At 38.8% G+C, this 13946-nt stretch overlaps 1 protein-coding gene across 8 annotated transcripts in view; it reads left to right on the top strand.

Annotated features, from left to right (window-relative positions):
- The window catches only part of Mtf2 (metal response element binding transcription factor 2), a 44246-nt gene extending 33081 nt beyond the window's left edge, over positions 1-11165 (top strand). For 5 of the 8 annotated variants that reach the window (XM_006250569.5, XM_039092150.2, XM_063273317.1 and 2 more), the window contains 6 exons: positions 214-281; positions 2376-2546; positions 6015-6120; positions 6261-6313; positions 6420-6524; positions 8784-11165. In XM_006250569.5, coding sequence (XP_006250631.1) covers positions 214-281; positions 2376-2546; positions 6015-6120; positions 6261-6313; positions 6420-6524; positions 8784-9141 — 861 coding nt within the window. In that variant the 3' untranslated portion in view covers positions 9142-11165. Of the gene's footprint in view, positions 1-213; positions 282-2375; positions 2547-6014; positions 6121-6260; positions 6314-6388; positions 6525-8783 lie in introns of those variants that run through there. The other 3 variants (XR_005492985.2, NM_001100898.1, XR_005492986.2) reach the window with 3 other exon arrangements.
- Positions 11166-13946: the final 2781 nt, after the last annotated feature.

The following is a 13946-nucleotide window of genomic DNA, read 5'->3' as shown; positions in this document are numbered from 1 at the left end:
TAGTTAGCACCTGTCTGTTATTAATGAATGAACTTATAGTTAGCACCTGTCTGTTATTAATGAATGAACTTATAGTTAGCACCTGTCTGTTATTAATGAATGAACGTATAGTTAGCACCTGTCTGTTATTAATGAATGAACTTATAGTTAGCACCTGTCTGTTATTAATGAATGAACTTACAGTGTATTAAATTGTTTTTCGATACTTCACAGCTGGCAGACACGCCCAAATCTGAAAGATATGAGCATGTTCTGGAGGCATTAAATGATTACAAGACCATGTAAGTGGATTTATTTTACATATCCTTAGAAGGGAGAGAGTAAGGAGAGACTGAGGGCATTAAGAATTGTGGGGTTGGTGTTAGGGAAGAAGTACATGCCGTTTTAAATGTTTTAATGTCCTGTTCTCTTCTGGTCAGAGTAAGGTAGGGATTCCAGAAGGCTGGAGAAGAATAATCTTCAGAGAATGGGTAGGCGGGAGGCATATCAGTATCCTGATGCGGATGGTAGATTTAGTCTACTCTCTTAAAGAAGCATATTTACTAGTAATGTATTTTGTATGCAAGATACTGAGGATAAAGTGAACTCATCCTGTTAGCAGGTGGGAGTATGCAAACAGATGGAGAGAGAGTCTCCTGTGGTTTAAGATTAGTTATTGCCGTGTGGAGGGGCAGGAAGTAAGTTACTGAGTCAGTAGTACTAAGTAGTATTGATCTGAGTGGCCTTAGATAATTCACTGAGAAAATCTGATATTCTTGTATAGACTACTCCTTTCTTCTGTAAATCTAGCATTTCTACATTTTTTGAAAATATTTTCAAAATGACAAGGAAATTCTTATGAGTATGTATACAGACTCATACAGTCTATTCTTGTACTATAAAATTTTTGGTGTTGAGAAGATTCTGTTTTGAACCTGACAGTATTTTCACTACTACTAGATAATATTTTAGTTACTTGTAACTAGATCTTTAAATTATTTTGAAAATGTATAAGGCAATTGAGTAATTGTACTAATAAAAGTATTGTTGGAGTAAATTCCTAATTCTGCCTTAAAATGTAAGAAATACATGTTACTGTTAATGGTAGAATGAGAGGTACCCACTCTTTATGTACATAAAAATGGAAGACCGTTTGAGCAACTGACTGACACAAGTTTCTGTGGCCTGGACTGTTCTAGTAGAGATACAAAGTCTATGGAGGTGTTGGGTTACAGAGATCCTAGTGTGTTTTCTAGACACACTATGCTGACCCTTTTTGGATCTAAATTGCTTTCAACCTCATGGCTGAATTACATACCGTTCATACTCATTTTATTTTCTGGATCTTTAGGATGGCCTTTTGATTGTCTCTGGTCAATTTTTTTGTATTATAAAGATACTCTGAAATAGAGTTTGTTGGGACTCAATACTTTTTGCTTCCTGAGATGATTTAATTATTAATTTAGAGACAGGGCATTACTGACAACTTTAGGCTGCTCCACAGTCCCAGGGTTCAGAGCCAGAAATAGTGGCTCATACTGTGATGTTAAGTACTTGGGAGGTTGAGGCAGGAGAATCATGAATTCAAGCCAATTCACCTTTATAATGAGACCTGTCTCATAACAGTAATAACCACAAAAACCTGAATTTAAATAATCCCCCCAACTTGGCTTCCCATGAATGGGAATCTGTTATTAGTTACCTATTATCAAACCTAATCTAGAAGCCATGTGGGAATGTGGGACTTTTTTCTATTCTTTTTTTTTTTTTTTTTTTTTTTTGGTTCTTTTTTTCGGAGCTGGGGACCGAACCCAGGGCCTTGCGCTTCCTAGGCAAGCGTTCTGCCACTGAGCCAAATCCCCAACCCCCTTTTTTCTATTCTTGTCCTATCCTTTCCACTCATGAAAGCCTGTAGCCTTTAGGTAAGACTCTGTAGCCAGCTATGGGGTAGATAAGAATAAAGGAATCTCCAGGGACTAAGCCACCACCCAAAGACTATACGTGGACTGACCCTGGACTCTGACCTCATAGGTAGCAATGAATAGCCTAGTAAGAGCACCAGTGGAAGGGGAAGCCCTGGGTCCTGCCAAGACTGAACCCCCAGTGAACGTGATTGTTGGGGGGAGGGCAGTAATGGGGGGAGGATGGGGAGGGGAACACCCATGTAGAAGGGGAAGGGGAGGGGTTAGGGGGATGTTGGCCCGGAAACCGGGAAAGGGAATAACAATTGAAATGTAAATAAGAAATACTCAAGTTAATAAAGATGGAGAAAAAAAAAGAATAATGGAAATCAAGGGGAAAATGTGGTATCTGGTAGTTCTCCATGAAAGTATGGTAGGGCCTTCCATATGAATGTGCAGTTTTTAAAATTTTAGTCAATTTTTTTAAAAATTTAGGTTTATGTCTGGGAAAGAAATAAAGAAGAAGAAGCATTTGTTTGGGTTGCGAATTCGTGTTCCTCCTGTGCCACCAAATGTGGCTTTCAAAGCAGAGAAAGAACCTGAAGGAACATCCCATGAATTTAAAATTAAAGGCAGAAAGGCATCCAAACCTACATCTGACTCCAGGTAAAGTCTGTGGTGCAGCACTGAATGTGTGTGTTATGAGGTGGCATGTGACAGTGTGTGTGTGACAGTGTAAGTGGCACGGTGACCTGTGCTAGCCCCACCCACCTTTAGACAAGGTAAGGAAAGGGGGTGTTAGATGTTCACTCTCGTAGCCCTTGGCAAGGCCTTTGAGGAGAGGACTTACTGCTTAGGTTTCTTGTTGCTGACTCACTTCTCACACCTAGCACTTCAGTCACACGCCTTTACCTTCCAACTGCTGAGGGTTTAGACAAGAGAACAAGACAGTGTAGTGAGGAAAATGTGTAATAAATAACAAAGCAATTGATGAGTATCCTGATGTCATTTAGCATTGGTATACTGTTTCATACCTGTTGGGTTAGTAGAGGTGGGGACATTGTACTTCAACTCGAAGGCTTAAGGATGGAGGACTATGTAAAAGAATATTTGAGAATATTCTGTGTGTGAATAATAAAGGAGCAGAGTGCCCCAGGGTGCAGATGTGGAGGCCATGAAGCAGTCTCAGAATCCACAGAAGATTAGTTTGGTATAAATGGGGATTAGAGAGTAGGAATGAGATACTTGAAAGATTGGATGGCTCTTGATCACACAGCAACTGTAGATATGGATACCCTGCTGTCTCTATAAAAATGGTACCCATTTTAATTAAACAGTTGAATTGTCTTTAAAAATTGTTTGCATGGTAGTACAGAGGTAAGAAACGTAGGAAGAGGGTTGGGGATTTAGCTCAGTGGTAGAGCGTTTGCCTAGCAAGTGCAAGGCCCTGGATTCGGTCCCCAGCTCCAAAAAAAAGAAAAAGAAAAAAAAAAAAAGAAAAGAAAAGTAGGAAGAGGTAAAGGCTTGGTTGTGTCTGGATGGTGCTTGTGTAGGAGTCAGGGAAACAAGTGCACTGAATAGGGTTGGCGTCTCTTAGGGCAGAATTGATCAGATTTGCTACTGAATTACATTTTTGAGGGAAAAAGAGGAATAAGTTAACAGAATTTCAAATTTCCTGATTGAGCAACTCACAGATGCTGGTTTCGTACTCAGATAGGGAAGAATGTGATAGTGAGGTGGGTGGGGGAACATTTCCTGTTCTGTTCCTAAGTTGAGATTCTTATGACACAAATGTAAATGGTCATGGACTTTGGTTTGTAGGTAAGGAGGGCACAGACAGGTCAGGACAGATGGTGAAAATCAGAAAGCAGATTTGTAGTCAGGAGAGTGAATAAAGTGATCTGGGACAAGCAGAGAAGAGAAGGGGATGTCAGTTGTTTGAATTTAGAAATTGGGAGGTTTATAAAATGTAAGGCATAAAGTGAAAGGAGAGTGAAACAGAATGACCATCCTGGGAGAGTGAAACCAGGAGTGTTGGTGTCATGTAAACCAAAAGAAGGGAATCATTTAAGAAAGATGGATAAACTAAATGATACTGGGCACTAGTAAAACATGCGAGGATACCGTAGCATTTTGTTATTAGTCACAGCAACAAACACAGTTTATTTAGAGTAAGCAGTGAAGATTGGAATGAGCGTTGAAGTATGACTGAATCCATGCCTCGTGATTTATGTATTAAGAACTATGCTTCTGCATGTCAGGGATACTAACATTCAGAGTAACGGTGATCATGAAGGGAAGGGGCATAAAAGGGTACAAAAGGAAACTGAGTTGGACAGAAGAGAGTGAAGAAGAAATGTTGTCAGGGCTGTGAGTGAAGTAAAGTGAACATGAAGCAGACCAATGGAATGGCAGCAGAAGGTGGGAATGAGAGTAGAATGTAACGGTATGTCAGTAGTTAGGAATGGCCAGGAAACAAAGATGAGTGTAAGTGAAACCTCATTTAGAAAGCAAAGGGAAGGTTCTGTGCCTCAGTCTGAGAATAACTTTTGGTAAAAGCAGAGGATATGCTTGTAGAAGACGGAGACCTAAGGTTATTGTGTGGTAGTCTATTTTCTCAAGGAAGTGTGAGGTGTAAGGCTGCTTGAAAGGGCTGTATGCAGTGATAGTCTAGCAAGAACAAGAAGAGTAGGGAAATGTGTTTACAAAACCTTGACAATACCACATAGCCATTTTTTTTTTTCTTTTCTTTTTTTTTCGGAGCTGGGGACCGAACCCAGGGCCTTGCGCTTGCTAGGCAAGCGCTCTACCACTGAGCTAAATCCCCAACCCCCCACATAGCCATTTTTAATAAGGGTATATTTAAGGTATTGTTGAGAGAGGAAAAACGCTTCTTCCTGCCATTTTTCGGTTTGATCTAATCCTTTACTCTCAGTTGCCGTTGTGAATTAAGAAGCGAGAATCCCACAGACATCACGTTGCTGTGGTGTTAGGAGTGGCAGCAATCAGATTATCGAGTACCAAGAGGGGCTCATCTTTCTTCAGAGCATGCCTACCTTGTGGAGCGTGTGTACGCACAGTCCTTTGAAGGCTAAGTGTGCCATTACTTCTCTCGGTGGTCCTCTTTGCATGTTAGGTTATTTTGTAAAATGCATGTCCCATCCATCCTTGTCCTTAGAGTTTTGACCTCTAGGCCTTCGTCTTCCCATTCCTTCCTCTTTGTCCTCATACTTGGAGTTTTCCCTGGTTTATTTCCTTTCTAGTCTGCAGAGGTTGTGGTCCTTTTCTTTTTCTTTCATTGTGCTTTCCTTATAGATCCTCTGGCCTTCATTTGTTAGCTTGTGTTTATTTGTGAGCGAGTCCTTCTGCAGAGGAACCATCGTTGTGCCCCTTTTCTCCCTTTCTGTAGCAGCCGTTTTTCATGGAGAGACTGTGTTCTGCATGTTCCTGTCTGTTCCTTTTGTCGTTTTCTTTGTTAGCTATATCCTCATCTATACAACTTCTTACTACTTGGTACACATGTGCTTCATCACATATATCCTCATCACATATATCCTCATCACATATATCCTCATCACATATATCCTCATCTGTACAACTTCTTACTACTTGGTACACATGTGCTTCAAGAGTGATTCTCTAGTTTGTGGTTGGCCCTTTCAGAGGCTCTGTCTCAATGTGGAAGATTTCTTTATTGTTTCTCCTTCATGTTCTGCCACCTTGGGCTTGATTCTGCCTCTGATGGTATTACTCGTGTTCCTTTACATAGATGAATATGTGATGTTATTATGTCTGAGACTGTGTTTAAAGAGAAACTGTGAAAATTAGTGAAATTAGTGAAAATAGCAGGTATTTCACAAGGTTAGCTGATTTTGTAGTCATTTTCAGTAGTAAATTCTTGAAACCTTCCCCTCCCAAGTAGTAAGAAATAAAGTTTTAAAGTCTTTGGTAGTATGGCTTCTTGGTGATTTTTTATTTTTTTAAAGTCTTGAAGTGATAAGCATATATTAGATATATTAGTAAGGAGAGCACCCCTTTCCTTAAACTTTCAAATATGGAATTAGAATTATTTTTTAGCTATGTAAAATTGTCAGTTTTGCTTTATGCAAAGATTAAATACAGTCTTTGTTTCAGGGAAGTAAGCAATGGGATAGAAAAAAAAGGAAAGAAAAAATCTGTAGGTCGTCCTCCTGGCCCATATACAAGAAAAATGATTCAGAAAACTGCTGAGCCGCCTTTGGTAAGAGGATTTGTTTGCATGTTCTCAGTGAAGAGTTTCGTAATTACTGAGAAGTGAATGCTTTATTCCATTTACACTAGAATTGTCTTTTAAGTATAAATGTTTTTTTCTTTAAAATTTATTTTTTTCTAATTTTCCAGGGTAAGGAATCAGTTTCAGAGAATCCTGCGTTGGATTTACCTTGTTCTATAGGGTAAATAGTTATTTTTTTCTTTCCTAGGAGTTTTCTTTGTAAAGGAATTAGTATTTCTATTGTTATGTAATATAGTTGTTATACCATTCAAATTCTTTTGTCTCAGGAGAACTGAGGGAGTTGCACATTCATCCAATACCTCAGATGTGGACCTCACGGGTGCTTCCAGTGCAAAAGAAACTACCTCGTCTAGCATTCCCAGGCATTATGGGTAGGTATTCTATATTACTGAGGTTTCCCCCTGTAACTTCAGCAGTGTTGGACTAGGCTGGCCTCAAACTAAGAGATCCACTTGCCTTCCTTGAGTGCTGTGATTAAAGGCATGTGCCACCAGTGCCCAGCTTGATTGATTGATTGATTGATTTTTTTTCAATTTCAATTTAATTTTTTTTTTAGCACTGAGTTTTGTAGGCGGGGCATATAGGAGTTTTTGTACGACTGGCCACAGATGACTTACACACAGCTGTGTCACTATGAAACATAGTTGACAGCTCATAAAAGCTGCATCCCTAGAAGTCTCTGCATAGCTTGCAGACAGCTCCAAAAACAGCTTCCCAGTGTTTTTTTTCTCTGTACTTATAACAGTAGGGAGGAGGCTTTAAAAGTAAAATAGATAGATAGATAGATAGATAGATAGATAGATAGATAGATAGATAGATAGATAGAAAGATAGTCTTGTAGCTTTTTATGTCGTCTGAGTCTTTTTTTTTCCTTTCTTAGCTTACTAACTTTTTAAACGCTTACTTACTCTTTCACAGTAAAAATAACTCACTCACACTTCTTGTATTTATTTTTCTCCTGTTCCCTTCCTCCTTCCTTTTATCCCCACTTTTCTTTTTTCTTTTTTCTTTTTTTTTCTTTTTTCCTTTTTTTCAGAGCTGGGGACCGAACCCGGGGCCTTGCGCTTGCTAGGCAAGCGCTCTACCACTGAGCTAAATCTCCAACCCCATATCCCCACTTTTCAACAAGTTCTTGTACCTTTAACTTACTTAATTAGGTCCACTGTACTCAATTGGGATTGCCTTCATGAGTGTGGCATTCTGTTCTTACTCTTTACTAAATTCCTTTCAGATTGTTTGTTTGTGTGGTTTTGATTGAATAACTTCACGATTGATAGTAATGTATGTGAGCCTTGAGGTTTTTGAGAAGCAAACCATATATATTGATTGTCTGTGTTGTTAAACATCTGAATGCTTTTAGAACACAAACATAACAATACAGATACCATTGGATCTGTGGTTAAAAGAGCTTACTATCTTTCTTTAAACAGAGAATCCCAGTCTGGTTCCACATCAGTCAGCTTACAACCTTCTACAATTATAATTTCAGAATATTTGGTGTCCTTTTCTGGCTTTCTTGGGTATCGGCACACATGTAGCATACTTACACACACATACAACACACACACGTAGAAATAAGTCTTAAAATATTTTTTCCCTTGAATGAGGTCTTAGTAATTGACACACCCCCCCCCCCCCAAAAAAAAAAAAGAAGAAAAAAAAAAAGAAGCCATGCTGTCCTTTCATCCTTTGGCTCTGGGAACTGAGGCATGTGTTACTACTATGTTTTGGCTTCTTAAGTTCATATACAACTGTACCTTGCTTTTAGGACATTTTATATTTTAAATGTCTGACTCAAACGCCAAGCCTTTGACAATGCAATGATTATAGTTTCAGGCTTAGAAAAATTAATTAGTAGCAAGCCCTTCCTCCTTCGCTTTTCTGATTCACTTCCTCAGAAGGAAATTTTCTTAGACCACATCATGTCAGGCATAGAAAATGTATGGCTTATTTGGGATCTTCTCCACTAGCTTTAACCTTTTTCTCATCTTTTTGTTTTAATTGTTTTAGAGTTTAGAAACTGCTGTTCTAACTTGTTTCTAATGTGTAAACTCATTTCCTATGGATCTTTTTTTGTCTTCTTGGTTTTCAAGACAGGGTTTTTCTGTGTATCCCCAGCTCTCCTGGAGTTCCCTCTGCAAACCAGGGTGACCTCAAACTCAGAGATCTTCCTGCCTCTGGAAAGTTTTGGGATTAAAGTCATAAGACCCTCACCTGACTGGATTTGTCTTTTCTTTCTTAGTGGTGCTGGTTACTGTACCAAGGGCCTGTGTGTGCCAGGCAAGCTCTTCGTTATCCAGCCACATTTCCAGCTTTGCTCTGATTCTTATAACTTGATAGCACCTAGTTAAAGGAAGAAAAACTGTACAAAAATCAACCCCCAGGAAGTGATGATGTCTGTATGAAGGAAGGTAGCAACATGGAGCTAATGACTTTGATTGTTTTAATTGGACTGAATGCTATCTCAGCAAACACAATGCCAGGTGGTGGTAGTCAGTGATCCTGGCATTAGGGAAGCTTTGGCAGGGAGAGTATGAGACTCTGTTAGCCTAGTCTATAAGGTGAGAACCTGTGTGGGAAAAAATGCCCAAGTGAAGATCTGAGGAGATGTGTTCTTTTCCCTACCCTAGGTTATCTGACTCTAGAAAAAGAACTCGCACGGGAAGATCGTGGCCTGCTTCAATACCACATTTGCGGAGAAGAAGAGGTCGCCTTCCACGAAGAGCACTCCATACTCAGAACTCAGAAGTTGTAAAAGATGATGAAGGCAAAGAAGATTACCAGTTTGAAGAACTTAACACAGAAATCCTGAATAACTTAGCAGATCAGGAGTTACAGCTCAATCACCTGAAAAACTCCATCACTAGTTATTTTGGTGCCGCAGGTAGAATAGCATGTGGAGAGAAATACCGGGTTCTGGCTCGCCGCGTGACGCTGGATGGAAAGGTGCAGTATCTCGTGGAGTGGGAAGGAGCGACTGCATCCTGACTGTAGGACTAAGCCTTGTGTTCACTGCCTCGTGCTCTGTTGGTACAGTTCAAAAAAGGTGTGGGCTTCATTATCTTTCTTAGAAAAACAAACAGAAAACACAAAAATACTCACAAGAGGAGAGGATACTGGCCTTAACATGTACTTGTCAATGTTACGGATATTGTCATAAAAAGATATCTTTTAAAAATCAGAGGAGAGACTTAATTTTTTTAAATCTTAAGATTTGTAGACTGTTTCTAGGATAGGATATTAAACATGATTCAAACCCATGCATGGTGTTAGATACTTTTTATAATTATTCCATTGAGTCAATTTTTGTGATTAGTGGTTATCAGAGCAAACAGATCATGTAGATAGCACAAGTATTTGGAGAAACATTGTGTGTTTTGTTACCAAAATGTTGGAAAGATTTATTTCAATACCCTTTTAGATTTCATAAAGTACAGTGTATATAATGTCTACTGAAAGACTGTAAAATATTGAAATTTCTTTCAAGCAAAATGTAAAAAATATATTGAGCCTGTAAATTGCTCTGTGACTAGACTTCATTGTCGTCTTAATATATTCTTTGCATGTACATGTATATACACGTATGTGTATATATATGTGTGTGATTATGTGACCTATGCAATACAAATTATGGGAATGGGCAGCTTTGGAGTATATATCCCATAATTCTTATTTCAGGAATAGTTGCAGTATTTACACAGCAGCCTTCTTCTCAGGCGTTTCTTGGGTGCTGTTGCTTGCTATGTATGAAGAGAAATGTGTCAGACAAGTTTAGTGTGTACTCAAGAGGGTGTGGACAGCAGTGTCCATGGGCTTTAGAGCGCTTTTCAGTCCTTGTAACTGAGCTGTTGAATCCCTAAAACAAATCGAAGTGAAACCTACATGATCTCCTATTAGAAGTGACGTTTTCGAGTTACTGTGGCACATTATGATTGTAAACGTCTCAGTTTTAACAGTAAGTCTGTGGGAGCCCGGGAGACTCCTGAAATGTCTGTAGTGATTGTTAGTCATGTTTGAGTAAGCGTAGTATGAACAAAGTGTTTTATTGCACAGGGTTAACAAACAGTATGTTGCTAGCTGAGGCTAACTGCTGTTTTATTACAACATTACCTCTTGTTTTTATAAAATGTACCAAGATTTTAAATCGATATCTTTATTTTACATGTTAAAAAAGTTTCTTTTATCACCAGTGTTAGAGTTGTCTTCTGTTTTTTTTATTTTTGTTTTGTTTTTTTTTTCTTGTTTTCTTTCTTAGCCAAAGAGTAAACAGAAGAATATTATTTTGGTAGCTCTTCATTTTACTTTTATAATGATTGGTGGATTTTAGACTAAAAATTGGGGAAGTTTCTGCCAAAATGAAAAAAATTTGTGAAGTGTATTGATGACAGAATGCTAAAACTGTGGTTAGTGATTATTTATTCCATTAATTAATTATTTGACTGTTTTTAAAGAAACATGCTTTATTTCTTCAAGCATCTTCAAAAGATGGCTTTTCTTGTCACATTGTCGCCAAAAGAAGCAGAGAACTTCCTGTCCTGCTTTTGGTTCCTGGTTGACCAGGTATAATGAGCTTTACAAAGTGCAAATTACAAACTCACTTCTGTTCACCTCCACCAAAACTTGATTTCCCCTAGCTATTAATTTAAAGTTGCCTTTCCTGCAGCTGCAATATTTTGAATAACACAGAGATTGTGTTAAGTTTTGAATGTTTGTTTATATCTAGGGGTAATGGAAAATGTAATTCCCGTGTAACCTTATTCACTCCAGCTGTACCATATCATCTTTCCCAAAGCCCTTTAATTTTAACTGAACACCAGCAGTATTTTTAGTAATTCTCTAAGATACTTGGAAGACAATTTATCAAGCTGAACTGTCTCTAGACGTAATCATTGTGAATGTCTGTTTTCTTTATCATGCTGGTTCACATGGCTCTGATGTTCAGGTTGTATTTTTGAAATTGCTTTACTTAGAATTAAAACAGACCAACATTAAATGTGTGTATTTTTAAAAGAGCTAATGAGTTTTTCTTCTGTACCTGCTTGAAAATACACACGGGTGCAGTAGTAAACTGCTTTCTTTTATTTAGCTAGGGAGGGACAAGGTTTCCAGTTCTCCTTTTATCTCCCTGAGTCAGTCTGTGAAGAATGTTGCTCCTGTTTCCTCTTGTCATAATGATAATGTTGTAGTTCACCATGAGTGACCTTTAAAAATGGATGTGTAGCCAGCTTGCTCACATGCTTGTGTTTGAAAGACAGGTTTCTGTTCTTCCCCCTTCCCAATTCGGGAGAAAGTCAGGCTTCACAATGGTCTCCTTCATAGCTGCTGGGTACATGAAAAGATTTCCCAGTTTTACTAAAAACTGGTCTCTAATCTACAGAATGAAAAGTTGTAAGTAATATACCGTCCTTTCTTTTTTGTTTTAAGCATTTAAGAGAAAAAGAAAAGAGCACAGAAGTTGTGAATCCTGGCAGCTGCTGGAATAGGCAGACACAGAAGAAGAGGACAAAGCCATGCTGTTGCCTTAGGTCCTGGCACGGGCAGCCCCGGGGCAGCCCCAGGGCAGACACAGAAGGTTTTAGAAAAGTAACATGGTAGTATGCCCAGGTTTTGGAGAAAGGTAGAAGGAAAGGAAAAGGCTCGGAGAGACTTGACAACAGTTCCAAAGAGACTCTAGTAGCCCTTATTTAATCTCCCTCATTTGTGATTTAAAACATTTGTAACGACCCTGGTACTGTATGATAAAGCAGTTCTTACGGGACTGAGAGTGTTTGACAGCGCCAGTCTTCCTGTTCTGTGAGTGCTGAGGTTACACCACCCACCCTGTAAGTTCTTATGTCAATGCGTTGGAAGTCAGGTCTTTCCAGGAAGATGGTTAATCGAAGTCAGGCTTGTGTGAGAGTTGAGGCGGTCCCATCTTTGTTTTTTGTTGACAGTTTAATGTCTGAGTATTTGGTATAGTTAGATTTCTGTTTATCATTGTTGGGATAAAATTGTGGTTTTGACTGCTTTGTGCTCCTGTTAGGTACTATTAAGTTTCAGTTAGAATATGTTTTGGCTTTAAACAGTAGAGTTTGAAAGAGGGTGTTTTTAATGCTAACAGATACCCATGTAATAGTTGCAGATGCCCCACCCAAAGACTTTTTTTTTTTTTTTTTTTTTTTTTTTTGGTTCTTTTTTTTCGGAGCTGGGGACCGAACCCAGGGCCTTGTGCTTCCTAGGCAAGTGCTCTACCACTGAGCTAAATCCCCAACCCCCCAAAGACTTTTTGTATGGAGGAATTTTCTCAATCATATTTGAGCACAAAACTCTAGAAGTCCCATTCAGTTTCTCTTAATGCATCAGGGAAATGAAAACTTGACAGTTAAATGTAAAGTAAAGGCTTTATCCAATCATGGGTATTTTTCTAATTGGTGTTAGTTAGGAAGCCTAGATGTCTCTGATACATTTTGACATGGGAGAAATGTGTAGAATCTCTGGAAAGCAAATTGATGGAGTATATACAAATGTTCATAAGTTTTAATGCCAGAATAATAGCTTCATGGAATAATTTTTACTTTATTTTTAAAAATTAGAATAAGGTCATAGTGTGGGTATGTGCCAGTATCTCTTACCATTTGAGAGGCTGAGATAGGAAGATCAAGAGTTGGAGGCTAGCCTGGGCTACATAGTGTGACCTTGTCAAAATTAACTAAAAATTAAAAATGACAAGAATAAGATTACAAATGGACAGGATGACTGCCCATTTGTACCTGGCAGAATTCATTAGCCAACTTCCCTTGTTTATTGGCATTTTCTGTTTCTGGAAATGAATACAAAAATTGAATTCTCAGTAATTCCTTTTCTTCAAAGTAATTCTTTTGTCACTCAAGAGATTCCCCATTGTATCTAAACAAACAAAACTTTCACAGGTGATATATTATATACATTTGTGTAAAACAAACATCCTGTCCAAAATCCCTAGTCCAGACGTTTGTCAGGATGCAGGCCTATAGTATCATACTTGAGTATGTTGTACTGGCAAGGCTGAGCTTCGGACTTTGGAGCACACCTGGGATCCAGTAGTGAGACTGTCTCAGGCTTGCTGGCCCCTGGGTGTTTGTTGTATGTTGTTTTATAGTCAGTCCTCCCTTTGCTCCTGCTGGGACATGTATTGCTCTAGAATCTGATGGTAAGTTCCTGAATGAAGAAAACGTGGTGTATGGGGAAAGAATAGTAGAGACCTGGACAACATTGTGTTCAGCTGTATCTGAGAAACCAACCAACCGCGCTCTTCTGTGGTGTTTGGTTCACTGTCTCAGGCTTCTGAACAGCATTTCTGTGGAGCTTATGGAGCGGACTCCATGTGTGCCAGCCACATCAGCGATGTGACATTAGCATTGTCTTGTTTGAAGGCTCACGGGATGCTCAGGCTTGAAAATACTTGAAAGGTCTGCGCAAGCCTGCAGGCTGCCACTGGCCTCTCGAAATGCAGTTCTGTCTTATAACCTAGTCTTTAGACAGTTAATACCACAGTATATGATTGTTTTTATTTATTTATTTATTTATTTATTTATTTATTTATTTATTTATTTATTTATTTTGGTTCTTTTTTTTCGGAGCTGGGGACCGAACCCAGGGCCTTGCGCTTCCTAGGCAAGCGCTCTACCACTGAGCTAAATCCCCAACCCCGATTGTTTTTATTTTATTATGGTTATTCCACCCTAATATACTAATATACTAAGAGTTGATGCCCATCTGAACTTTTTGGGGAAGCGGGGGTTTAAAACAGGGTTTCTCTGTGTAACTTCCACTGT

This window comes from Rattus norvegicus, chromosome 14 (genome assembly GCF_036323735.1).
Source record: "Rattus norvegicus strain BN/NHsdMcwi chromosome 14, GRCr8, whole genome shotgun sequence".
NCBI classification, from domain to species: Eukaryota; Metazoa; Chordata; class Mammalia; order Rodentia; family Muridae; genus Rattus; species Rattus norvegicus.
Note: the sequence above shows the minus strand (reverse complement) of the source record. Positions and strands in the feature narration are given on the sequence as shown.